This window comes from Arvicola amphibius, chromosome 18 (assembly GCF_903992535.2).
Source record: "Arvicola amphibius chromosome 18, mArvAmp1.2, whole genome shotgun sequence".
Taxonomy (NCBI): Eukaryota; Metazoa; Chordata; class Mammalia; order Rodentia; family Cricetidae; genus Arvicola; species Arvicola amphibius.
The window spans coordinates 5,996,365-6,023,295 of record NC_052064.1 but is presented as its reverse complement, the minus strand read 5'-3'; the positions used below and the strand labels follow the sequence as shown (position 1 = coordinate 6,023,295).

At 42.6% G+C, this 26,931-nt stretch overlaps 1 protein-coding gene across 1 annotated transcript in view; it reads left to right on the top strand.

The window, feature by feature from the left end:
* Window positions 1–26,931, top strand: part of Reln (reelin) — a 429,856-nt gene that overhangs the window by 193,596 nt on the left and 209,329 nt on the right. The window contains exons 6-8 of the mRNA XM_038315201.1: window positions 1,411–1,489; window positions 18,008–18,104; window positions 23,612–23,663. Of these exons, the coding sequence (XP_038171129.1) occupies window positions 1,411–1,489; window positions 18,008–18,104; window positions 23,612–23,663 (228 nt within the window). The remainder of the gene's footprint in view (window positions 1–1,410; window positions 1,490–18,007; window positions 18,105–23,611; window positions 23,664–26,931) is intronic.

Here is a 26,931-nt window from a genome sequence, read left to right as displayed (position 1 = left end):
CGACAGGCTGGTGGCCCACAGTGGTGCAGCAAAGTCTTGGCCAAGCTGTGACCTGAGAGAGCTGTACCCCGTAGGCACGTCCCACACCACATCCGCACGCTTGGAGGGATCATTAACTCACCCCTGCTCAAAGCCTATCACTGGGTCGTCTCCTCCCTGTCCTTGTGCCTCAGGCTCCGAGGAGGAGCTACCCGAACTCCTAAGTGCGTGCTGGTTTGCTGGTTTCCATAGCTTCATTATAGGCTTGCCTGCTGGCATGCCTGGTATTCAGGGGGTGCAGACTGACATAGGTAGGATGTCACCAAAGAGAATTTGAAATTATCTTCCCTGATATTTGGAAGAGATTTTAATTACCCAGTGAGTTCAGAGAATCGTGTGACTGAGCCTTTAAAAGCAGAAGATATCAACTTTGAGAACTATAAAAATTGGTAAAAAGTCTCTGTTGTCGCATGATATGATTTTAATTTTTCTGAAAAGTAGCTCAATCCAACAAAACAATAAGGAAAAGACACAGGGGATTTATATTACCCAAAACTTCCCACACAAGCCCCCCAAATCCAACGAGGGTGTTGTTAGAGCAGTAATTACCTTCTCCCTTCTCACTGTGAGCACACGGACATCGTAGCTGACCATGAAATCATTTTGCCCCACCTTCTTTTCAAAGCAAGCAGGCACTCTATAGTGTAGGAAGATGTTCTTTGGCATGCTCAAAATCCTAATGCTTAAGAGGAGGCATGGAATACAATTGCAAGGTGATGCTGCTGGATGTTCCTCCATGGCTGGCAGCCACGCATTCTCCCTGATTTAAACTGACTCTATAGTTACACATATGCGTTAGTTATATGTATAGATAGTATTTTTCGGTGCAATTCTGGTGGCTCAGCTAAGTTAGCAATTCAGAGCACACTAAATGAATAATGAATGAGTGAGAGGAATTCTAAAATCAAGCCAGGGCAACAGGGCCGACCGGAAGGACACAAGAAAATGGGTCAGAAGAGTCCATGGTAGCTGTTTGGGCTGCGGTAAACAGAATACTCCATCCCATTCCTCCAGGCCTCAGTGAGTAGAGCAGTTCTGCCCAGGCTGTGGCTTGGTAGGCGTGATGTGGATCAGGAAGGGGTGACAAGCTCTGTGTACTCGTTTTCTACACTGTCCCTCCTGTAGGTGACCTGTAGGTGACCTGTAGGTGACCTGTAGGTGACCTGTAGGTGACCTTCAAGGAGTCTAAACACTAAACAGCAAAGTCTTCACCCTCAGCATTTAGAGGCAGAGCAGTCACAACCACCTGCTATTTAGCTGCCAGTTTTAATGTACAATACGACTGTTCCTCCTAGAGGCAGCTTGTTGACACCCACAGGTAATCCCCTGCATCGTGTAACGCGTCTCTCAACGTTCTCTTCCCTCTCTTAGCCGAAATGCACAGTGACAGTGTGATCCTACGGGATGACTTTGACTCCTACCACCAACTGGAATTAAATCCCAACATATGGTAAGTTACAGGAATGCGTTGTGTTTTGACCGGAGAAAGGATGCTGAGTTTGTTTCATGAAAACGTTTTCTCCCTGAAGGATCAGAGTTACTGAAAATTCGCCTGCTTTTGAGTACTAATGTATTGGTGAGCAGGGTTAATGGTGGAATTAACTGTATACCAGCTACACTGCCATTAGGGTCTTCTTTAAAATTGGATGGAGGTGTTCTTCAAATCTCTGAGTGCTGAGATGGATACTTAGTTTTGTAAGATTTTTCATAGTTTATTCTAGTTTACTTCTCTGTTGCTTCAGTAAACACCATGATCAGAAGGAAGATGGAGGTTTATTTAAGCTTACCTTCCAGGTTCATCACTGAGGGAACTCAGGTCAGGAACCTCTGGAAGTGGGACCTGAAGCAGAAACCTTGGAGGAACACTGCTCACAGGCTTGCTGCCATGTTTGTATTCAGGTGCTTTATACAGTGAGGGCAGCGACTAGGGATGGTGCTTCCCACAGTGGGCTGGACTATTGTACATCAGTTCATCATCAAAAATGCCCGCAGGACAGGCCAATCGGATGGAGGCAATTCTTCAGCTAAGGGTCCCTCTTTCCACGTGTGCCAAGTCGACAAGATTAGCCATCTTAGCCCTATAGAACATCATGCTAGATTGTATTTAATAATTACTGCTGAGTGGAGGTAGGAAAATGTCTCATCTGTAATGGCAAATGGCTTCGTGATAAATTGAAATAATCTCTCCTATTAGCTCTCCTCATTATCTACACTCCGATTTTCTTTAGAAAGCTTTTAAGTATAAATTCCATGCAATTTTGAGGACAACAAAATAATGAACTCAGATTCAGTCTTTAGAAACCTTTGTATACAACTTTAAATCTAAATACATTGGCCGTAGATTACAGTTTTGCTGACCTTAGAATAGGCCTGTGAATCAGACCTTTTGGGAAAATGATCTGAACTTTGGGCTTTTTGTAATGTGTGTATGATTGTGTGGGTAAAGAAGAGTTAAAAAAAAAAATGCTAAACTTCGAACCTGGAATGAAAACCCAAGCAATAGCAATACTCAAGATTAGAAAGCAAATGATCCTGTTACCCTTGATTGTCAGCCTATGAGATCACTCTTTTTCTTAATTTTACTGTTTAAACAAATATTTTAGTGGCATAATCAGTTAGCATATTGTACTCACACAAATATTTGGCAGTAATTGTTTAAGTGGGTTTTTATTGTTAGAAACCACATATCTCTTGAGTAGTTAATAGCATGGGACCCAGAAGAGGAATGAAGCCCCGGCAGGATTCTCTTGGAGAAAGTGGCCCTCAGACTGAAAGCTGAAGATGACAGACAGACAGACAGACAGACAGACAGACAGACAGACAGACAGACAGACAGACAACTGGGGCTCTAGCAGTAGCAAGGGGTCCTTTACTTTTTCTCTAGAAAGATATATGAGTCTGGATGGTTCTAAATAGAATAGAATTTACTAACCCAGACAGACTTATAGTGTCCCATACTTTACATATTAAGAAAACCATGACTCACAGGACTATCCTTCTCTGGGAAATTCCAAATATAAATATCTTGAAATAAATAGAAGTTTGTTTTAAGAAAAGGCAAACAACAACAACAACAACACAATATTTAGGTGCCTTGTCTGACCAGAAAAAGTTCTTCCTTTTCTCCTTTTCTCTTGGCGGCTATGGCTCTGCTTCCATGACTATAGGCATTACCAGATGAAGGGGTTATTTCAGGAGAGTGCATCTCTGTCAGGTTGACTCATCGTCTTCAGTTTTCCCCACAAATACAAAACGTGACTTTTATGAGATTCAACATCTGTTGTTGTTTTTTAAAAAAAATCAATGAAATGTGATTGATTTTTACTTCAACTGTTTCCATGATTGATTGGGTATGATCTTTCCTGGTCAAAATTATGGATTTTATGTCCCATTTGCTTATGCTATGCTTTTTCCATTCTTTTTGGACGCTTCCCCCTTTTAACCTTACAGCACCAGCGCTGCTGCTAGACGTGATTCTCAGCTCATTTGCTGCCTGCTTGCCTATGACAACCCTTTCACGTCGTTCCTTTAAGACTTTCTCTCTTCTTCCTTCCTTTCTTCCTTCCTTCCTTCCTTCCTTCCTTTCCTTTCCTTTCCTTTCTTTTCTTTCTTTTTTTATAAAGAAAACATAGGCTATGACTCTCCTAATTGAGAAGGCCTTTTGTTAAATTAGAATTGACACAGACACTGAGATCAGGCCACTATAGTTTAACTTCCGAACATGTAGCTTGCTAACTGGGCACCCTGAGAAAAGTAAAGAGCTCCCTTCTTTCTGTGACCCCCATTTCTTGCAGCAAAAATGAGGCCTTCAGAAGTGAGTGCTGCCACCACACCTAAGCATGACAAGTGTTCATGAAAGTTTGTTCTTCTCCTAATTCATATTCCTCCCTTTTCCCTCTCGTTCTCCCTCCTTCTTTTCTTCTCTCCTTCCACTCCTTTTTGCCTTGCTTTCCTTACTGTTTCCTTCTGCCATATTCTTCCCACTCTCCCACATTGCTTCCCTTCTTCCTGTGATGGGATTTATGCAATGGGCTAGATTTCTTCTAAACCCAGACATGAGTCTTAAAAATGATCTTGATCCATTTACCTGATGCTTCTGTCTTTGGATCACATTTGTATAAAAAAAAATCCAATTAAGTATGCCTGCATTGCATTCTTTGTGAATGCAGTGAAAATGGATACACAGAATCACAGGGAAGAGCAAAGAGCATCATCAGGTCCCTGGGACCCCTTAAACATAAATATAAGCTCCATCAGCTCATAATGAACACCCAGTAAATTCAGATATTCTAGTGTGTGTCTGTGTCTATGTATCCATGTCATGAGAGTTTATACATGTGTGAAGGTCAGGACAGCCTTGAATGTTGGTCCTTGCTTTCAATCTTGTTTGAGACAGAGTCTCTGTTTTTCTCTGAGGAGTATATCAGTGTCTTACCTGTGAACTTCAGCAGGTTATCCTGTTTCCTCTTATCTTACTAGAGAAATGCTATAGTTACAGACATGCACTGCTGTGCCCTGCTTTAGATAAGTCCTGGGGATTCAAACTCAGGTCCTCATGTTTGCTGGACAAGTGCTTTATGCACTGTGTCATCTCTACAGCTCCCCCAGTTTAATATTTTTAAGAAAGTGGTGAAGCCTCACCTTGGCTGGAAACCATCTGGACAGTTTTCACTCTCCTGCAGTCTGTTTCCACATTTGTAATGGCTTTTGTCTTTGAGTCACTTTCTGTCACAAAAATAATCAAAGGCCTGATGGAAACTGGGCGACCATATGGAAAGGGTCATCATCCACGCCACCTCTGTGTCTCTGTGCCCATGCCACATTCTACCAGAGAGGAGCAGAGTACTGGGTGTGGCACTTAGGGCCACATTCCCACAACTAAACACCTCACCAAACAATATTCCTGAAAAGAAAGATGTGGCGCTCATACCAGTGTGGTCCCCACATGGGTCTAGAACCTTCGTGAGCATCGTTCAGTTTATAATTCCTGTGGAAACCCTAGGAATTCAGGGGGTAAATCAGAAATAGACTACATTATAGATGTATAATTTGTATGGACAAGGCAAAATGGCCAGGAAGTGAAGGTGAGCGCCTTTAATCCCAGTATTCAGGAGGTAGAGGCAGGAGGATCTCTGTGAGTTTGAGGACAGTCTGGTCTACGGAGTGAGTTCCAGGGCAGGCTCCAAAGTTACAAAGAAACCCTGTCTCGGAAAAGCAAAAGTAAAAAAAGAAAAGAAAAAGAAAAAAGTAGAAATGAAGAAATCAGTTATAGTTTTTTAGTTTTAGATCCATTTTAAAAGCTCAGTCATTCACTTATTCATTCCTATTAATTTCTTCTGATGTCCATTTTCCATTCTACTTTATTCAGGCTTTTACTCTCTTGTTTGTTGTCTTATTACGGATAACTACACATGAAATACAAAAAAAATTAAAAAATGGATAAAGCAGTAGTGGTGTATTTCCACCAGGGTTTGGAGGGCAATGGTGTGGAATCAAAAAACGTTTTGTACGTGGCAGTAGTAGTGAATGAACTCTGTACTGAGCGGTTTAAAGATTTGACTTCAAAAGTGAGCATTTTGTTTAGTGAGAAGATCAATGAATGAAAGAATATAAACAATAATAAGCCCTTTCTCTTTCTAATAGAATTATTCTCTTTCCCTGGAGCTGCTGGCTGTGGTGGAGGTTTCTCTGTCCTTCTAGAAATTATTTATGTAAACACAAGAGTAGTGACGAATTTCATTCACAGCTTCCTTTATCTTTCCGTACCCCCCCTTAATTGTTTTTCTTTTCTCCCATTAAACCTTAATTGTATTCAATTCTGGTTTGCCCTCTCCCATTTCTCTAGATTTTAGCTAGGTTTCAGAAGTCCTATTAGTGCAATGGTGTATGGTAAGTCATCCCCCCCACCCCGCTTCCGCAACCCCCTCCCGGTGCCCAGACGTGACGTGTTTCTGCAGATGCCTTCCAAGTCCTCCATGACCAAATCTAGTCCTTGATGACCCCAAGCCCACAGAGACCCTTTGTTCCTGTCCTCATCGCCCTGCCAGGGCAGTTGCTGCTTCTGTTCCTGCTCCCTGCATCTTGACTAGGAAAGAGGAGGCAGTAGAGCCTTTCCTGCACTCAGCTATGCTGGCCAGACTTGTAGCTCTTGTCCTTTCTCCCCCTGGGATGCTTTGCCTCTTTGTCCCTGACTTTCTGTCGGCCTTTTATCTCTCCCCCCTCCACTTCTGTTTACTTCGTTTGAGAGTTAAGTTAGGAACAAAGAAATCAAGCAGGCAGATAGAGTAGTTCCGGACATGAGAGATACTCGTCCTCCCTTGACCTGGATGGTGGACCGCACGCAGGCCTACTTCTGAAGGACAGCAACGTCCTCAACAATTCTCAAGTGTCACTGAGCCTGCCTGGGTGTGAGGGAGTGCGGATGGAGCAACAGGAGCCCAGTAATGCTGCTGGCAGCTCAGTCATTAACGGTGCTCAGTACAGCTGCTTCGCTGGTGATAGAGGATCCGCAATGCTCTCCCCATGCAGAAAAAACCCTTTGAATCCTGTCCCCACAAAAGGGTGGCAATCTCATATGACTCCATTTAATTTTTGAGGCAGATTAGAAGCCACAAATCTGAAGGGCTGTGGATTAGCTCAGAGGTAAGGCATTTGCTTAGCACGCACAGGGTTTAGATCTGAATCCCTGTATCTCCAGAAACCACAAGTACGCTTCATCTCGTTAACACGTCACGTGGGTAATTACGACTTCACATTGGTAGCATAAGTTCCTTTTTATGAATTGAACTAATGTGACATCATCGTTATGAAGCAATAATAATCTTGAGAAAGTATATGAGGCATTGATGTCCTTATTTGTTAAAATAGAGATATATGTTCTTCAGTTCTAAAAATGTATCCCAATTTAAAAAATCATCAAGGTTTGGCAAGATGGCTCGGCAGGTAACAGTGACTGCCATGCAAGCCTTGGGACCTGCATTTTCTCTCTGGAACCCACGTCAGGTGGAAGAAAGTGACTGCAGACTCATTTCTATGCTTGCGCTGTGGCATGCACACCTACACACGATAATAATAGAATAAGAACAGAAGAAAGCAAAAGAAAAGCAATAAAGTATATTTCTAATTTATAGTGGGAGGAAAAAGGAGACAGAGGGAGAAAGAGAGAAAGGGAAGCAAGAATAATGAATTTTTAAAAATGATTAAGTAGCGTGTGAAGTGTCTCTGTCCCCCGGGCAATTTTAAGTCGAGAAGGAATCTTTGTTTTGCCGAAGGTATCCCTTTGATGCTTATCTTCTGGAGATTGCAGAGGGCATCTGGGGCTGTAACATCCCGGATGCTCTGGCGGGAAGTCCAGAGTGACTAAATATCACAATGATAGATGGCGGCCAGAGGACCGCAGATGCTTCCCCTCCCGCACAGGACAGGACAGTAATGACAGCAGAACGTGTCCTGCAGCCTGATAGGGGCAGGAGCTGCTTCCCCAAGGAAGCATCTTCGCTAAGTGTGTTGTGATACCCACAGGGATGCGGGGCATCTTGTCTCAAACCCTAACAGGTAAGAAGGCCTCTGTCGGCTGTTACAGCTCAGAAAACTCCAAAATCTACAGCGAGAAGACCACAGAGTCTGCCTTCTCTTGAAATTGCTAATTTGTCAAAGTGATTAGTATCAGAACAAAACAATGATGACTTGGTATAGTATTGTACTTTTCACTGAGAGAATCATTGAATAATCATTGGTCTTAGTCTAGTGGAATCTGCATCAGTAGGCAACTTAGCTGGCACTTGGTAAGGCCAGGCCCATGGTTGTTCCCCTTCATAGTTCACCAGAGTGCAGGAGACCCCATCACTCTGTAAAGAACAGAACAAGAGGTCTTGGCCACTCGGTGAGCAGGTGTGAGGACTACAGTATAAGTGGCATTTCAAGATAATCAGAAAAGGAGGGGAGAAATTGGGTGCAATTATCTTATTTGGGTTTGCTTGACAGAGTTTGTGGCAGTGAGGTCGGGAGACAGTGGAGCTTGTAGGGTAGAATAAACCTTATACATAGCTTTCACAGAGTAGGTCACTCAAAGAGACTGAAAACCGGTAAGAAAAGGGGTCGAGAGAGTATTCTATGTTGGCACACCCTTGTCAGAACCTCTGTTGTACTTTAGTGTTGAAGAATTAAAATTTGGTTTTTGGACTCTTGTGGTATTCTGTTCTTATATGAATCTTTTGCACCTTTTCCTGCTATTTCCTCTCTTGTTTATTCTCCATTGTTTCCATTAGTAACCTTTCCCTTTTACTACAAAACTTCTCTGTCTCTTCTTTTACATCTAATCCTTCCCCTTATTATTTTTTTTTTTACTGCGATGTAATTGCTCAGAGACAGTCTCTACCTTCAGTAGAAAGGTGAACCAGGAGGTACCCACTAATGCAAGAAGGTTTCAATCTGAGACTGTTACTTCCTCCTCTCATTTGTGTTTGAGATGACAGCAACACGAGACCACTCAATGGAATTAAATGTCAAGTACATTCGAAACAAGTGGGAAAACGTTTCCCCGAGCAGTGTGCCGTAGAATTCGCCATAGGAGGAAATGGGAACGCCGTGTGCAAGGGTAGCGTTTCAGAGGGTTATTTTTAACCTATTTGTCACTGTGCCTGTTAATGCAGAAGAGATCAGGTTTTCAACTCCCTAGTGAAATCAGAAGACTTCTCTTCCCTTCCACGGAGAGAAGTAACGAGAAAGAATGAGCTATAAAAGGAGTTTGTCATTTTCACACTGAGGGGTGTTAGCTCCTTAGGAAAAAGGCATGACATGCTTGAAGGTGAGATTTTTTTCTTAGAGAGTGACGATACCTTGCTGTTTTTCTAAAACCATTACATAGTTAAGAAGAGAACTGAATTTTTTAAAATTTAAAAAACTTGATTACTTCAGAATGGTTGCATAAATAACTCCCAAATATATGGCCATACTTTCTTTAGTACAAAATAAAGTTGCATGGTGGCACATGACGGTAATTCCAGTACCTGGGAGGCTGAGGCAAGAGGATTGCCATGGGTTCAAGACCAGTCCGGCCTACTGAGTACTAGACTCACCAGAGAGACATAGCAAGCCCTTGTCTCAAAAACAAAATATCAAATACAACAAAATAAATATGGCCAAAGGCCAAAGGATCAGAGGCCTGAGAAGGCCTAGGATCACTGGATCTGAGGAGCTCAGCTGACTGCTTAGCAGCCCATGGCCTGTGGACTCTCATTCACTCTGGTTTGTCTAAGGGCCTTGATTTGTTTTTTTGTTTTGTTTTGTTTAAATTGTTTTTATTGAACTATATGTTTTTCTCCTCTCCTCTCCCCTTCTACCCTCTCCCATGATCCCCACACTTCCAATTTACTCAGGAGATCTTGTCTTTTTCCAATTCCCATGTAGATTAGATTTATATATTTCTCTCTTAGGGTCCTCTTTGTTGTCTAGGTTCTCTGGGATTGTGAATTGTAGGCTGGTTTTTCTTTGCTATATGTATAAAAGCCATTTATGAGTGAGTACTTACTATATTTGTCTTTCTGGGTCTGGGTTTCCTCACTCAGCCATCATTTTTCTGCTGTATAGTACTCCATAGTGTAACTGTACCACATTTTATTTATCCAAGGAGCATTTGCTCTGTTTCCAGGTTCTGGCTATGACAAACAATGCTGCTATGAACATAGCTGAGCACATAACCTTGAGGTATGATTGAGCATCCTTTGGGTATACACCCAAGAGTGGTATTGCTCAGTCTTGAGGTAGGTTGTTTCCTAATTTTCTGAGAATTCGCCATGTTGATATCCAAAGGGGCTGTACCAGCTTACATTCCCACCAGCAATGGAGGAGTGTTCCCTTTTCCCCACAACCTCTCCAGCATAAGTTGTCATCAGTGTTTTTGGTCTTGGAAGGGCCTTGATTTGTAAACCACACATCAGCTTCTCTCAGCATAATGTAATCTACACTGGGGCAGAGACACATTATCTTTGAATCAAATAGTTATAAGAATAATTTTCTTTTTCGAGTTTTAAATGACTTTTTATGAACAAGACCAATATTAGAATTATTTTAATGTCTGTACGACAATGCTGGTGAATAGACAGTTCTGGCTCATTTGTAATAGCTCACTGGTTCTTGTGGGGCAGAGTGAGGACTGACCTCTTGAGAAGTAATAAATTATGGATAGATAATGTGATGTCCGAGGTCTTGGGGACAAAGGTCATGCATCTCAAATGAGAATCTGATGATAAGTGATTGTCGGTGACTTTCCAGGTGACTACCTCCTTTCAGAAGCATGCCTGACTTAAGGCTTCTTGGTTTTGCTCTGATCTGATGGAGGAATGAGTCATGTCACCTGACAGCTCAAGGAAATAATATTTCAATGATTTATTTATTGTCGTCGGGATGATGTCACCACCGACCATTCATAAATCTTCAATTGTGAAAAAGAACTCAATTTCCTCATCAGTCCTCCCCCTCTTTCCTGTGTCCCAAGGGCTTGCTGGTCACTGCAGTGTGTGGGTCGCTGTCTCCAGAGTCACATGGTGCTCCTGATCCTCCTGGGTCTGTTGCCTGGGTGGCTGAGTGTGTTGGCATGCCTAAAAATTTAAAAATCAGAGTAAATGATGTAATGATATACTTGGAAGTGTGCTCCCTACTCAAATGCACATCAAATAAAATTCTTTGTCTCAAGATAAAAACATAAAAACCTAAGTAGTACATTTGTTTTAAAAAGATAGAAAATAGCAAGCTTAGGTGCTACGGGTTGATTTCAGGGATAGCAAAACCCCAGTCCAAGAACGTCTTCATCTTTCGAGATCGTGGTTTGAGCCTAGTTTTGTTGAACAACTTTCATAGGACAGTTTTATATGCTTGACAGCAAATGAAAGAAGGGAGAGGAGGGAATAAGGAAATGAAAATGGAACATAAAATAGGTTTTGGTTAGTTAGCAGCCAAAGGCTCATTGAACTTAATTCTTATGTACACCAGCCCTGTGAATTCACTCATGATTTTTTTCCATGAAATCCATTTCATTGTCATATTTTTATTAGTGAAACCAAATCTTAAAAAAAAATAACTTTAAGAATAGTCATTACAGAATTTCAAAGTAAGCTATGGCAGTAGAAATGGCAATCCTTTGCAGCACAGGGTCCTTTCCCAGAAATGGAGTTCTTGTCTCTTCCTGCTGCATTCAGGGTCGACCTGGATTCTGGTCCTGTTTATTCTGGTGCTGTTTATCAAATACAGGGGTAATGAGATTCGGTGATGTCGCAGGTCCCTGCTAACTTGATGATCTGTGAACTCCGGTAATAGAGGATGCTCATGTGGAACCTAACCATGCAATAAATAGGCCCACAGAGGGCTTAATAAATGCCACTCAAACATCGTCTTTGAAAATTACATGCATTTCCATTAAGATGTGTTTTAATCATATTGTTTTTGATGGGTATATTTTGACGTGAACAGTTCACATAATGTGCCATGGTGTCTGTTAAATTCTTCTGCACAGCTTTTTCAAGCTGGGGAAATGGGAAGAAGGAGAAAGTTTCTTGAATCAGAGCAACATTCCATATTTTTGCCATTAGGTAGAGAGAATTCATTTCTAATCCTTAGCCTGGGAGGTCACATTCCTTTTTAAATTGAGAAACAAAAGCCTATTTAACTGGGATTATGTAAAACTTCCTCCTTCCCACACATCTGGAAGACTATGCTGCCGAACCCTACAAAGCCTGATTTTCCTCAGAAGGAGCTCAGAGGAAGAAACCCAATTATGAGGCCATAGATTCAAATGCCACAGCAAACGGCACCTTCCATTCCCCTCTGTGAGCCCCAGTGAAGTTGGGCTACTCGTCACCAAATCTAACCCCAGTTCCTGGAAACATGAAATGTTCCACAAAAGAAGAATAAAATTCTAGGCATCTAGAGGTTTTTAGTTTTTGAGAAAGGAGGTTAGAAGGAGAGAACACTTGGGAATTGTTCTGAAATCTTGAGTTAGCTGGGAATGATTCTCAATTTTGTGTGGTTATTTACATCTGTAGAATTTTTGTTTTGTTTTGTTTTTCGAGACAGGGTTTCTCTGTAGCTTTGGAGCCTGTCCTGGAGCTAGCTCTTGTAGACCAGGCTGGTCTTGAACTCACAGAGATCCGCCTGCCTCTGCCTCCCGGGTGCTGGGATTAAAGGCGTGCGCCACCGCCGCCCGGCACATCTGTAGAATTTTAACATTTATCTAGTCGTTCAGACACTTCACAATTATCTTCTGAGAAACTCGAGGTTTCCTTCCCTGTTTTCTCCTGTCTGGTTTCCCTCAGAATGGTTCCCTCATCTTGAATGATGGCTTTTCTTGCCCTTTATGGTGACAGACTTCTCATGTGGAGTGGTACAATGTTTAGCTTCTTGATAGAAAAGACATGTTAGAAAGGACTTTCACACCGACTGGCTGCACAGGGTGGTTAAAACAATTAGGGAAAGAGACCCCGCTGCCGGTGAAACGAGGGGATGTTAAGGCGTTAGGGTTGAGGAAGTTATGCAGAATGACCATGGCAATAGTCTGAGCTCAGGAACCAGACTCTAGACAGCTGAAGTGCGACTCTGGTGACGCAGACCAAGTCTAGTTGGGGGAACGCGAATTAAATAATCCCACACCAGCTCCAAATAGGGTATACTAGGTTTTTCTTTATTAAAAGAGAGACTCATGGAACAGAAATGAGGTCCAATATCCAGGTGTGGAGCGTGGGATGAGAGGGTCGAGCGGGCAGGACTGTGGCTTTTTGGTACTCAGAGCCACGCCTCTACCTGGTCCAGCCTCTCAAAGGCCATTGGCTGAGGGCGGTTCCCCATCACCCAGGGATATAGTTTTGAACTTTTCCTTTGTGTGTATGCCCTCCCTAGTCCCCCATCCTTAAAAATATATTCTATTATGATTTCAACCAGATCCTAAGCTGTCATTTCTGGTGGTCTGGCTTGTCATTTCTGGTGGTCTGGCTTGTCATCTCCAAATGTCCCCTGCAGCCAGAGAACATCGTTTCCAATGTAGTCATTGCCTCTGTTTGTGCTGCCCAATGAGATAGGCACTCGTCACATAAGTCTGCTGAACATTTGAAATACGACTAGTCTGAAATAAGAAATAAATTACAACTTGGGGGCTACTATAAAAAGAGACTATCAAATATGCCATTAATAATTTTACGTTAACTACACATGAAAATATAATTTAAATATACTAAGACAAATAAAACATCTTGAAAATTAATTCATTTTTTTTCTTCAATTTAGGCCTTCTTGTTTGTTTTCTAATTTTGCCATGCTGGGAACTGAGTCTAGGACCTTGAACTCTGCCCTATTTCTTTGGTTTGTAATGTAGCTATTAGAAAAGTTGAAAAGTACGTTCATTTATTTGCATATGAGGGTAGAGAAGCATACTGTGGCCTACATGTGGAGAAGAAGGACAAGTTGCGTGAACAGGTCCTCTCCTTCCATCGTGTGGACCCCGGGGACCCACAGGCTTGGTGGCAGGAACCTTTCCCCTCTGAGCCCTCTGGCCCACAAACTGGAGCTCAGGTGTATGGCTTCTGTGTCTTACTTGAGCTACATCAGTAGCTCTCATGTTTTGGTCCTCCAGTCCATCATCCGCACAGTGATTTCTCTGAAAACTGGGTTTGTCTCACGGCTTTGACTTTGTAAACAGAATAGTGGGAGTCTAAACATAGCCCTGAAATTACTAGTTATGTTCCCTTGGGTGATAGTGTCTCTAAATTCTAGTTTTAATATCTCTAAATAAAAATTTAAAAAATTAGAAAACAATAGTCTTATGTGAGTGACACGTTGTGTGTGGACTCCCTAACACGGTGCATCTCAGCCCCACAGTCAGTGGTTTATGAAATTTTCTACTGTCTAAGCCTGCAATGTGGCATCTTTCTGTGTGTACCAGTATAATTCCCGTCACACTAACCCACTGAACCAACAGTTCAGTTTATGAATCATGACTTCTGCGGGTTCTTTTCCCAATACACATTGTGTTTCTTCTTTGCTTAGTTTCTAGTAGAACCAGTTCAGAGGCTACCTTCTTCAGGACTCTGACTTGTCCAATTTTGAGGTGCACATTCCTATTGTAAGGACAGAGTCACAGTGGAAAATATTGCGATCCGTTCAGGTTGCAACTCTTCAATTGGATAGCTGTGTAACCCTGGAAGAATGTACTTTCCTCTCTGAAGGTCATTATTCTTATTAGTAAAAATGAAGACAATAACCTGCAACCTCCGAGAAAGTGTCACACACTTTAAATGCACTTTAAAGCACTCTACCACATAAAACAAGGCAACAAGGAGCTACCATTGCATGGATACCTCTGTTGGAACTGTTTGCCCTCTTCCTTTCCTGATAGCGTGTTAACTGATGGAAGAAGTAACATTGTATCAGTCCGCCATTGTATTGCTAAAGCTTAGCCCAGTGTGCTAATGTCAAGACCTCTAAGTCCTGTATGTGGTATTAAACAGAAGTCAGCTGTGATAAATGATAAACACATAAACACCACTTGCAGCTCAGAGAAAGGTTAGACCTGACCACCTAGAGGGAGGGATAGGCATTCAGGGAAAATTAAAATAAATTGTGTTGACAGACACAGTCAGATTGTGAGACAATCAAGCAGAGGACATTTAAAAGACTTTGGCAGGAAGCCCATTGATTTATCCCATCAGTCCTTGGGGGAAGCCTTCGTTCCTCCAGGTAGCAACCTTGTGAGTGACAGCTGGCACTTTTTAGCCCCTCCTCCCCGTTATTCTACGAAGCAGGACGGGTCCTCCCAAAGCTTCACACAGATTCTCTAACTCCTGGCTGTTAGGCTATCTACATTGGCATTGCCTTTGAACAATATACTAATATGCAGATTCTGCCTATTACCTACTTAATCAGGACCATAGAGGAGGAGGCCTACAATGCTTGCTGTATCGATAGTATTTTCCTTATATGTGGCTGATTAGGAAGTCCTGGTGAATACGTAGAGCTAACATAGTTACTACAGAAATCCACGTGCCCAACCTCAGATTCATATAAATAATGATAATTTCAGTGATCGTCCTAGAGCAGTGGTTCTCAACCCTGTGGAGGTCAAATGCCCCTTTCACGGGAGTCACCTAAGCCCATCAGGAATATCAGATATTTACATTACAACTGAGAACAGCAGCAAAATTGCAGTCATGAAGTAGCAACAAAGTAATTTTCTGGTCGGAGGTCACCACAACGTGAAGAGATTAGGGTCCTCAAAAAGTCCCATAAAAGACTTCCAATCACATATGCAATCAGCAAGAGTGTTTATTAATAAAAAACACTGACTGCCAATACTTTGGATGGAAAATGGCAATAGCCGGAGAGACTCTAAGGCTCTTTTTTAAGCGGTGTTAGGAGAATTCTAGGGAGGAAAGCTTGGTCTGGGGTCTGATTGGTGCAGGGGAGATGGGTCTAAGGTCTGATTGGTGCGGGGGGGGGGGGCAGGGAGATCAATCTGGGGGCTGATTGGTGCTAGGGAGATCGTTCTGGGGGCTGATTGGTGCGGGGAGATCAGTCTGGGGGACTGATTGGTAGGTGATTCTAGCAGTTAGGGCTTGTTATCTTTGCTAGTAGGAGGCTGTGGTCGTCTGCTGAGCGTGCAGAAGGCTATGGGGTGCCTGCTGATTGGTTGCCCCTGAGTTGTGATTTTCCTGAGAACTGCTTACTCAGCTCCAGCCTGTTCCAGTAAATTGAAACTAGAGAGCTACTAACCCGGCCTGCCATGGCCCTCATCTGGCTCCCCGGTCCTCTCAGAGGAACTGTACTAAAGGGTCCCAGTGTTAAGAACGTTGAGAACCGCTGGCCTAGAACGGATGGCAGATAGCTATTATGAGTTTTGAATCTTCTCTTATTTTTTTTAGTCAAGTTTGATGTTTCTCTTAAGCTATTTCATAATGACGAAGATTAAATAATCCTCATATGTCACTAATATTAAAGAAGCCCATTAATTCTGTATCAATGAAAATATTTCAATATTTAAAATTTTACTTTATACATATGGATGTTTTGTCTGGATGTTGTCTGTGCACAATGTGTGTACCAGGTGACCATAGAAGTCAAAAGGCAGCGTCAGATCCCTGGGATGAGAGACCTCAAGCTGCCATGGGGTGCTCTTAACCACTGCATTATCCCTTTAGCCCCTCCCCAATCTAATTTTTATGCTAATTTTTAATTAGAAAAACAATAGGAAGAAATTCATATAGCTTCCTCTGTACCAGGGAGAATAGAATCAGATATACCAGTTTTTTTAGCTACCAAAAAGGGTTGAAATTCACAATAAATTAATAGTGGTAATCATTTCATTAATAATAATAAGGTGCTACCTCATGCATAGTATGTGCCAAGCAGTATTATGAGATTTTTTTAGGACTTCTGACCTTAAGAATAATTCTACTTATGAAATTGTATTACATTCAGTTATTCATTTACCCAGTATTTATTAGTGCTACATAGAGTAAATGAACATGCCAAAAATGAATACACGTTTGGTTCTTTGCCAGAGCTATTGTCTTCCTTCTAATGTCAGAGACATTTTTATCAGACTCTTGTAGCACAGGAATAAGAAACGATTCCAACTAAGCTAAAATGTATGATACAATGAACTACCGTACGTAAATCCGTATTAGAAATTCTTTTTCTTTGAAAAAAATAAAGACAGTTGGCGTTGCTGATGTTCTAGTGGGAGCACAGCTGGAAAGGCTTGTATAGCAGTGATTTGCTGATGGTAACGCGGGTCAGACGTACTTAGACTCGTTTGCCAAGTCTATACTTCCTGGGTTTCTGCCTCTTGCCCTCAGGGGCTGCACCAGCTTCCTTCACACTGTGTCTCCTGTCTGGAAGGGAGTTGCTGCCCCCTCCCTGAAAGCATAAACAATAGAGAGGAGTAACATAGTGGTCTGCCAAGCAAAGGGCAGAGTGCCCTTTCCACTGAGTTTGGCACCTGGAATGTGGAGGTCTTTGAAACCATTCTGTTGGCATCAAATAAAGCATTCGTGCGGTTTGAGGACCAGATGGGGGAAATATCTTTCTTCCTACATGTTAGCTGTGTGATGTCTGTCAGTGGCAATGGCCTAGCGAAGAGCATTAGAATGTTACTGAACATATATCCAATGCTGTCCGTTCTACTAGACGTGAAAAAAAATACACTTTGATCCTGTCTTACGTTTTTATTACCTCAGTGTACAGTAATAAAATAGAGGATTAAATTCTTTTCGAGGTTGACGTAAGTCAGTATAACGTAAGTCCAAAACTTACCGGTATTAGAACCTGTGTGTGTTCTGTAGTCGTATGTAGACTACATTTGATTCCATCATGTGTAGCACAGTGTAATGTAAGATGTATGTTTTCCTGAGAATAGTGATTTAAAACAGTTCTACCGGCCATACCACGAACTCTATATTTGTGAGGCACATTTCCATTTTAGAGATGTAGACTTTTAGCTTATTAGGTAAGTGGATGTTACTTTATTTTTACACTTGTATTGGGCCTATTGAGCTTCCGTATCTTGTATGTAACTGTTGGTTCCACCATATTCCAGTCATAAGGCCTGCTATTTTTCTGCAACTATTTCTGTCAGCTCTAGACACTGTCTAGAATTCTCTAGATGTCACTCAGTTAATTGTCACGATGGCTAGTTGAGGCTTGGATCAGACAGTTATCTTCATTTTATTCATGAGGAAATTGAAACGTTAAGGAATTTCCTACCACGACAAGTTACTAAAAGACCTATGATTTGATCCTAAGCTTTTCTGGCTTGGTGTCTTCTGAACCTCGTCAGAATCCACTGTACCGTGACTGTCTACTACGCAGGGACCTTTGGCTACGCAGAGCCAAGTAGCAATAAGTATCATGTGTTTTCTTATTGGAGCACGAAACGGACCTGTGCCGCTTAGTTCTCGGACTGAGATTGCATTCTGTGTCCCTGCAGGGTTGAATGTAGCAACTGTGAGACTGGAGAGCAGTGTGGTACCATCATGCATGGCAATGCCGTGACCTTCTGTGAGCCATATGGTCCTCGGGAGCTGGTGAGTACGTGCTGCTGAGGTCCATCCTTTCCTTACGGTGCTTGCTCTGCTTTTGTCAGCAAAAGTTTCTCTCGCGCTCTAGGGGTTCGGATGAAAACTTGAAGTATTATTTGTACTATTATCAATGTCTCAAAATTGAGAGGGGTGGTCTTATGATCATTTCTAAATATAAACATGACAGTTCTGTGATAAAACTGGCGGCAGCAGTTTGTCTCACTAAACATGATTCCTCTCTATAATTACATGTGTTGAATACAGATGTGATTATGTATATCACATGTACACAATACAGGTCATATTTAAACGCATGTGACTAAGTTCTTATATGAAGCCTTGCTCTTATCCTTACTATTTTCTCTTTCCAAGTCAAGAGTTTCTTATGACTTTAAACTTTGGTTCCTAACAACAGATAAACTCCGGTGGATTTCTTTTTTAAGGAATGTACTGAATAAGTGTGTTTGCTTTTAATGTAATTCATGCCAAGCGACCCCAGAGTCACTCTCATTTAATAACCGTGTTAGCCATTGCTTGAGAAGGTAAGTTGTGGGATTATGTGTACAATGAGCATGTTAAATTAAGAACAGTGCAACCACTCCCGTGAGCATACGGCTCATGGGCCTTTTGTTTTCGTCTTCCTTTCTGACGTGATGTCTGCATTCATGTTACATCCCTGAAAAGGACATCTACAAGAGCTAGTTCCAGGACAGGCTCCAAAGCTACAGAGAAACTCTGTCTCGAAAAACCAAAACCCAAACAAAACAAAACAAAAGACATCAAAGCCTTGTGGCACTAGGTCCCGCTGGCTCAACCCTCTGCCTCTGGCATGTTTCTTGTGCCGCTCTGCTCCCAACAGCCCCTTCTCCTCCCTATGCGTCTTCCTCTTCACCCTGTGTCACACGCTGCCTTTCAAAAATGGCCAAAAAGAAAAGATTAGCTTCCACAGCAAAGAGGGGAGAAAGCCCTACGTATATGAGCAATTAAAAGGTTTAATTATCGAGATGTGGAAGCCAGCTAACTTTGCAGCATGTTCTTACTTCGTTCTGCTTGAATACCCTTTCTGTGGTAATAGATACTTTAACCTATTGAGGGTATGAGTTTCAGAACATTGATGAATTGAGTTTTCAGTTGAAACTAGACCACAAACAAAATTAATTAGATGTGAATTAAAATAATGGGTGCTTATCATTCAAGTCTGCAGACTCTGGTAGCGAAATGCTCTCTGGAAAAAATAAAATCAGTTTGCTAGTACTCTTTAAATAATATACCATGATTGAATTAATTATCTATAAACCCTATAATAAAATTAATTTTATCATAGTTAATTGAGCTGAGAATAACTGCCCGTTTCAGTAATATTTCTGAGAACACTGTCAATGGGAAATAAAAGTGTCTTGTGATATGATGCCAGAAAATTCATATTTCCATAAATTCCCATATTCAGTAAAAAGCCACACGATCGTTTCTCTGTAGTCCAGTCTGTTTATTATTAGGTTCGGACCCCAGTTGGCTAGTGTTGAGGTGTAGATGTGAGACCATTTGCTCACAGATCACCCTGCTGTCTCCGCATGAGGCAGAGCGGCCAAGAGAGGATGAGCTGGAGGCCAGCCTGGGACACAGAGCAAGAACCTGTCTCACAATGTCTACGTAATAATTATCTTGTAAGATATGGGAGTGGCCGGCAGTTTGTATTCCCGTCATAAGTATTTCCCAGAAAACGCGCATGCTCTGTAGGTGCAAAGAGATAGAATTCACAAGAATAATATTCATTTAATTTTCAGTTTTATACTGCGCCAGTCCCCTAGCGACCAAAGTATGTGTGGTGTCCATGTTGCCTTCAGAGAAAGCATTACAACCGAATGAAAAGTGAGAGATTCAGTTGCCAGTTAATATTGTATTCACTAAAACTCAAGCATTTTTATGGAACCCCAAAACTGAATCCAATCAAAGCTGTTGTACATATGAACTGAGGAACGATATGAGCCCTGAAACACCACTTATTACACAATAAGCCTGCTTAGTTTTCATAATCCGGTTTCTATAAATTTGTGAAGTGAAGAACCACAAGCCAAGAGTCTTTGTCAGTTAAGGCATTTGCTTTGGATCTACTAAAAAAGACACGTGCGTTCCCAAAGTCCTAGCCTGGGGTCTGGATCTGAGGTCCCAGGGCTGGGTCAGGCTGCCCTAACCAAACAGGACCGCATCAGCGGAGACACAGGAGGTGGAAAATCAGCGATGGCGTTTGGTTCAATGCGACTAACGCAGGCGAGGTGACCAGTGTCCTAAGAACTGCCTTCTGGGGCTGGCAACGGCTCTGGGACCCTACAGGAGACTGCAGCGCAGTGTAGCCGGCCGCCCTAGGTGACTGTAGCTTGGGTCATCTTGATCTCAGGTCTGGTGGTGTGGGCCTCGCTGGCTCCGAAGGAGCTGTTAATGTCTTCCTGCTCACTCCAGCCTCTGGGTTACAGATAAGCCCCTTCATGCCAATGCTTTCAGCCGGCTCCTGCGATTGAACTTGGGTCCTCGTGCCTGCACCGCAAAGGCTTTATTAGCCTCCCTTATCTCCAAGGCCCTCCTGTTATTTTTTTTTTATAGAATTCAGAGAATTTCACTTATCTTAGGGCCGTAATAATGAACTGAGCATCAGACATTACAGGAGTCCTCAGCCCTCCCTTGTGAAGGAAAAACAAAGAATCAATGACTAATCAAAAGCCACGGTCACCCCGTTAGCCCCTGAAACTTAGCAGTGTGCCATGTATAACTTGCTACCCAGCAGCAGAGATCACAGCTGTGTCACTTGCCAGGATAGGTGACCCGGCACCATTTCTTATGCCACTAGGAAAAGTACTGAGGATCCTCTAAGATGCTCTGTGTACCAGCAATAGCAATGACCACAGCGCTTCTAATTTATATTTCAAGGAAACAGTTTCATGATTCATCTGGGAATCTGTTCCGTTCCATAAAATCATTCAATTTATGTGAAATTAAAAGAAAATTTCTCTGTTGGTCGTGTGCCTCTTTAGGTTTTAATATGAAATTATCTGGATGAAAACCCATGAGGGAAGATGGTTAAGCTTACTTTAAAAGCTGTGGGCAGAAACGCAGATTTCTTTTCAAAGTATTTGGTTGCTGGTATTTCTCTGATATCTCTGCTGGGAAGGAGACAGGAGTCTGAGGACTGGACAAGACAGCTGGAATTCCCTTTGTCAGGTCACACTGCTGATTCGGGTTTGGTATACAGTAGGAGCTCATACTGACTCTGGCAGAAGGGACTATAAAATGTCCCTGCCATCCCCTCTGACCTTGGCTGCCTGCCTACTGGAGTTCTACAGTCATGTGGTTAAACGTGTCAGGTCATAACGGAGCAGAACTAAGGCAGCATACTCTGCCTGCTGGACTGAGTGTGCATTCACACACTGGCCGTGTCAGAGAGAGGAGCCTCGGGAGGCAGTCATACCTCAGTGGATGGTGCTCAGGAGCCCAGGAAATGAGAATTTAACTTTCGTCTCATTAGCACTGTGTGCCTGCTCCAAAGAAAAAATAACCTTATACGTAATATGTTTCTCTCCTCTTTCCAAAGAGGAGAAGTTTGTCAGTGAGTTCTTTGGGATACTACAATTTCACAAAAGTGTAGGGAGGTTCTTCCCAGGCCCCTATTCTTTTTTTTGTTTGTTTGTTTGTTTTTCGAGGCAGGGTTTCCCTGTAGTTTCTAGAGCCTGTCCTGGAACTAGCTCTTGTAGACCAGGCTGGCCTCGAACTCAGAGATCCACCTGCCTCTGCCTCCCGAGTGCTGGGATTAAAGGCGTGCGCCGCCACCACCGCCTGGCCCCAGGCCCCTATTCTTAATATCTCCCCCCCTTCTCCTCTTTCCTCCCTTTCTCATTTTAAGAAATAGTCATAGGTTCTTCAGTTCTTTTGCAAAGTTGTAATAATCATTGCCACAATCAGTTTTAGAATATCTTATTATCTCCCCTGCAAAGATTATGGGATTTAAATTCGCTGCTTTAGTTCTGTTGACTTAAAGAAAGCTTTTTGACTTCATGCATTTGCTTTGTGTGCATAGGGGTGGGGCACAGGGATGGCACAGCACATGTGTGAAGTCAGGGGACAACTTGCTAGAATCTCTCTTCCTTCCTTCCACCAGGTCCCTGGGCTTGAACTGAGGCTCAGGTTATCAGGTGTCTTTAACCGCTGAGGCACATCACTACCCCTCTATTTACTTTTTATCTTGTTTTCCTCTTTTGTTTTATTTTTTCACTTTCTTTTATATAGTACTCTTTATTTTTGCAATTTATTTAAGAAACTCTTTTTCTCATCTTACATGCCAACTCTGCTACCCACTCCTTCCCCTTCACCTATTCCCTCTACCTTCCAGCCTCCTACCCCTCATCCCACCCCCATCCACTCCGCAGAGAGGGTAAAGCTTCCCATGGGGAGTCAACGAAGTCCAGCACATTGCTTTGAGGCAGGACCAGGGCATCCCTCCTACATCTAGGCTGAGCAAGGTATCACTCCAGAGAAAATGGGTTCCAAAACACCAGAACAAGCCACAGGGATACATCCTGGTCTCGCTGCCATTGGTCCCACAGTCTGCCCCAGCCATACAACTGTTACCCACATTCAGAGGGCCAAGTTTGGTCCCATGCTGGTTCCCTCACTGTCAGGCCAGAGTTGTTGAGCTCTATTAGCTCAGGTAAGCTGTTTCAGTGGGTGTCTCCATCATGGTCTTGACCTCTTTGCTCATATTCTCACTCCTCCCTCTCTTCAACTGGACTTTGGGAGCTCAGCCCAGTGCTCCACTGCGGTTCTCTGCATCTGCTTCTATCAGATGCTAGATAAAGGTTCTAAGATGACATTTATGATATTCACCAATCTACTACAGGGAAGGACAGTTCAGGCCCTCTCTCCATTATTGCTTAGGGTCTTAGCTTTCTAGTCTTTTTGTTTGCTTGCTTGCTTGCTTGTTTTTTTGTTTTTTATACAGGGTTTCTCTGTATAACAGTCCTGGCTGTCCTGGAACTCTCTGTAGACCAGGCTGGCCTCAAACTCACAGAGATTCACCTGCCTCTGCCTCCCAAGTGCTGGGATTAAAGGCGTAAGCCACCACTGCCTGGCTTTTTTTCCTACTCTTTTACTCTTATTTTATGTCCCAGATTTTGTTTGGTCACCTTTTTACGAGACTCTCTTTGGCTCCCAGGCTGGTGATAACGTAGAGGAAGGTGATGGGCTGCATGTAGTCCTATCAAAAGCCCTTGCAGGGTGTCCTAAAAAGGTGTCTCAATGACTCTCTGAGAATCTTACCATCCAGGCTCAAGTTGGGGTCTCTCACAGTTTGCTCCCCAAAGGGGAATAAAGGAATCTGTCTGTGCTCCTGGCCCACTGGTGAGAATGATGAGCAACTGGGGGAGTGTAGCCTCCGTGGACGGAGCTTTCTCGCTTCCTGTTCCCAAAGCCCTTCTCCCCTCAAGTTTGCCTTCCTCTCATACTCCTTGTTTGTATTTTCTCTCTAGACCACCAGATGCCTGAACACGACAACAGCGTCTGTCCTCCAGTTTTCCATCGGTAAGTGTCCCTTAGCGACCGCAGCAATCTTTCTTAGAAACGCTTGTTTGAATCAGAGAACACAACTGTGTCAGAAGCTTTCAGGACTGGGAATGAGGAAATCATTTAAAAAGTGAAGTTAAATATTTGAAAATATTGCCAGTCGTAAGTAGTGGTAAAAGCGCTGCAGATGATCTGTAACATGTTAAAGACTTTTTTATTATGTTCCATTTATGTGTGGTGTGTGTGTGTGTTTGAGTGTGTGGTTTATGGCTTGCATATGGAGGTCAGAGGGCAACTTAATGGAGCTGCTTTTCTCTGTTCACCCTGTGGATTTTAGTGACCAAACTCAGTTTCCAGAATTGGCAGCATCACCTTTACTTCCATTGGTTATTCCATGTGGTTATTCCATTGTGGCAGAAATGACTTCCTAGTTATGTTTGCTCAGGTTAAGACAGACATATGTTCAGTTTTCAGAACTCTGATGGGTAACAGAAGAGAATTATGAGTGGTTGAAAGAAACTAAGATTTTATGTTTGATATAAATAACCTATGTTTAATTTTGATTAATTAGTTAATAAAAATTACTATATCTGGAAAATATTTCTTCTAAGGATTTTATATGAAAAGCAAAAGCCCCTACCCAAAATATTCAGTAACAATATGCCTTTTAATGAAATGCTAGCAGTTTTGCTACCTATTTCAGTCTTTTTAAAATTTTATAAATGTGTGTGTGTGTGTGTGTGTGTGTGTGTGAATCCATAAGAAACTTGTATACATTTCCAAGGAGAATATTCTAGAGAAAGAAAGAGTGTCTTCTCCACGAGGTCTATCTCTGACCTGCTGCAGAGTTTGCTGGCATCTGGTAGCCACACCCTGGCCAGTGTTCTGTAGTCCCACCCATCTGGACTGCCCGTCTTTGGAGACCAGCCACTGGTAGAAGACCCTTTTCCTCAGCAGCTCCCATTACGTAGTGCATGGCAGTTTTGGCGGCTGGGAGCCCATGGGGGTTGGCTATACCAAAGTGTGGTTTTCTAGGCATATACTTGTTACTCCTCCGTCAGCTTGTGCAGGTGTGTGAAAACTGCCTGGTTACCGTTTGGGTTGCTTCTCACATTTAGTATAGCCCACCTTCAATAGGCAAATCAAAAGTGCATATTCGTTAAAAAAAAATGCTAGCAAAGATAAGAAATGGCAAGTTTTTTAATTTTTTTCAATTTGTCAGCTTGCCTATCCTAACTTTCATTATCAAGACGAAATACAGTTCTTTTTATGGTTGTAGTTTGACAATAACAAATTTTTAAAACTATAGCCTGATAGGCCTCTTTATGGATCTTAACTAGAATTAATGTGTTCTATTTACTACACCACTGAAAAGTCAGAGTAATTTATCTGTGCTGGGGGTGCATTTGTCCGGGTTCCGAAGAGTCACAGAACTGAGGGCTGAAATCCACAAAATGTGTAATGTGGATTAATATTACCTGTATACATAAAATGCTATATGTATATTGTCCATGTGTCTACATGCATATAAATAAGTAGATATGCAAACATTCTTAAGTAGACGACTTTGAATATTCAGAACATTCTGAAAGCCAAGTTTTGCAAGCTAAAATTTATCAGGTTATCAATAGCTAAGCCATTTTTGAAAAGTGTCCTGAAATATTCTAGGAACTTTTCATTTTTCCATTCCGATGAAAGATCTGGTTTCCATTTCTGCGCTGAGGCATCGATTTCCTGCAGTCCTCCTTTGATTCATTGGATTTAACTTGTGGAATTTACAGTTATAGCCTTCGGGGCATTTGCCCATCTCCTTTAGATTTCCTCTGGGATGGGAGGAAAAATTTGAGCTGATGCCCCTTGCGAACCATTATCTTACAGATTTCTCCAAACTGTTTTCTCAGACAGAATTCTGCTTCCCAGGGAAATACCGGAGGCTCCTCGTATCTGTCATTCACTTAACAGAGTTTTACTGTATATTTGCTTCTCATTGTCTTTAGATAACTTTAGCTGTGGTAAAGGAGAAGGCGAGGAGGATACAGCACTGTTACATGCATCAGCTGGGCAGTAGGAGGCACCGGGTCTGTAACAGGAACACTCCAGGGCCATGTTGTTGCAGTTAGGGTGACAATGTCAGGTTGTTGCAGTAGAGGGTGACACTGTCAGGCTGTTGCTGTAGAGGGTGACACTGTCAGGCTGTTGCTGTAGAGGGTGACAATTTCAGGCTGTTGCAGTAGAGGGTGACAATTTCAAGTTGTTGCAGTAGAGGGTGACACTGTTAGGTTGTTGCAGTAGAGGGTGACAGTTTCAGGTTGTTGCAGTAGAGGGTGACAATGCCAGGTTGTTGCATTATTGGTCACAATGCCAAATTGTTGCATTCATCTGTATGTACAGGTCTCAGGATGCCATGGCCCATTTGGTCCTGAGTATGGTACAATCCAAAGGCAGGGGAGAAACGAGGGTACCCTTCTAACCAGGACTGGCCTGGAAAGATGTGGAGAATGGCAGGCAAATTTGGGCATATCCAAAGAGCCAGTTCATACAGGCTGCAAATTTTAATATTTATTAGAGGGCTGAGTGAGAGTTTTTAGTGAGTTAATTGAATTTACTTAAAATGGCAAACTTCCAGCACTTGGGAGGCTAAGGCAGGAAGATTGAGAATTCAGGGCAGGCTGGTACATAGAGCAAATTCAAGGCCAGCGTGTGCCACATAGATCCTATCTCAATAAAAACAATTAATTTTTTAATGGCACAGTTTTAACAGAGGTCTACAAAAAGGCCTCTTAGACAATAAAATATAATTGCCCTGGTTAGTCCAACTGTCAACTTGACACAGCCGGAGTGATCTGAGAGACTCTCCGTGTGGGAATGCCTCTGGCATTTCTGAGGGTTGTTTCCTTGATGGCTGGCTCCTGTAAGAAAGCTTGCAAGATTGTGGGCGCTACCATCCCCTGGTGGGTGGAGCTGGGCTGTGAGAAAAAGCTTGCGGGATCGTGGGCACTACCATCTCCTGGCGGGTGGAGCTGGGCTGTGTGAGAAAGCTATGTGAGCAGAACCCGGAGGACAAGTGGGCCAGTAGCAGACCAGCTTCTCCACAGCCTCTGCTTCTCCTGCCTGACTTCCTCAGTGATGCACTGTGACCCGGAAGTGGAAGCCAAATAAACCCTTACTTCCCGCCATGATGTTTATCACAACAAATCAAACAAGGACAATAATAAAGTGAGTTCTTTAAAAATCTTGTCTTTATAGTTAAGACAGAGCTTTTCATTTGCTCGGTAGGTACTTAGAT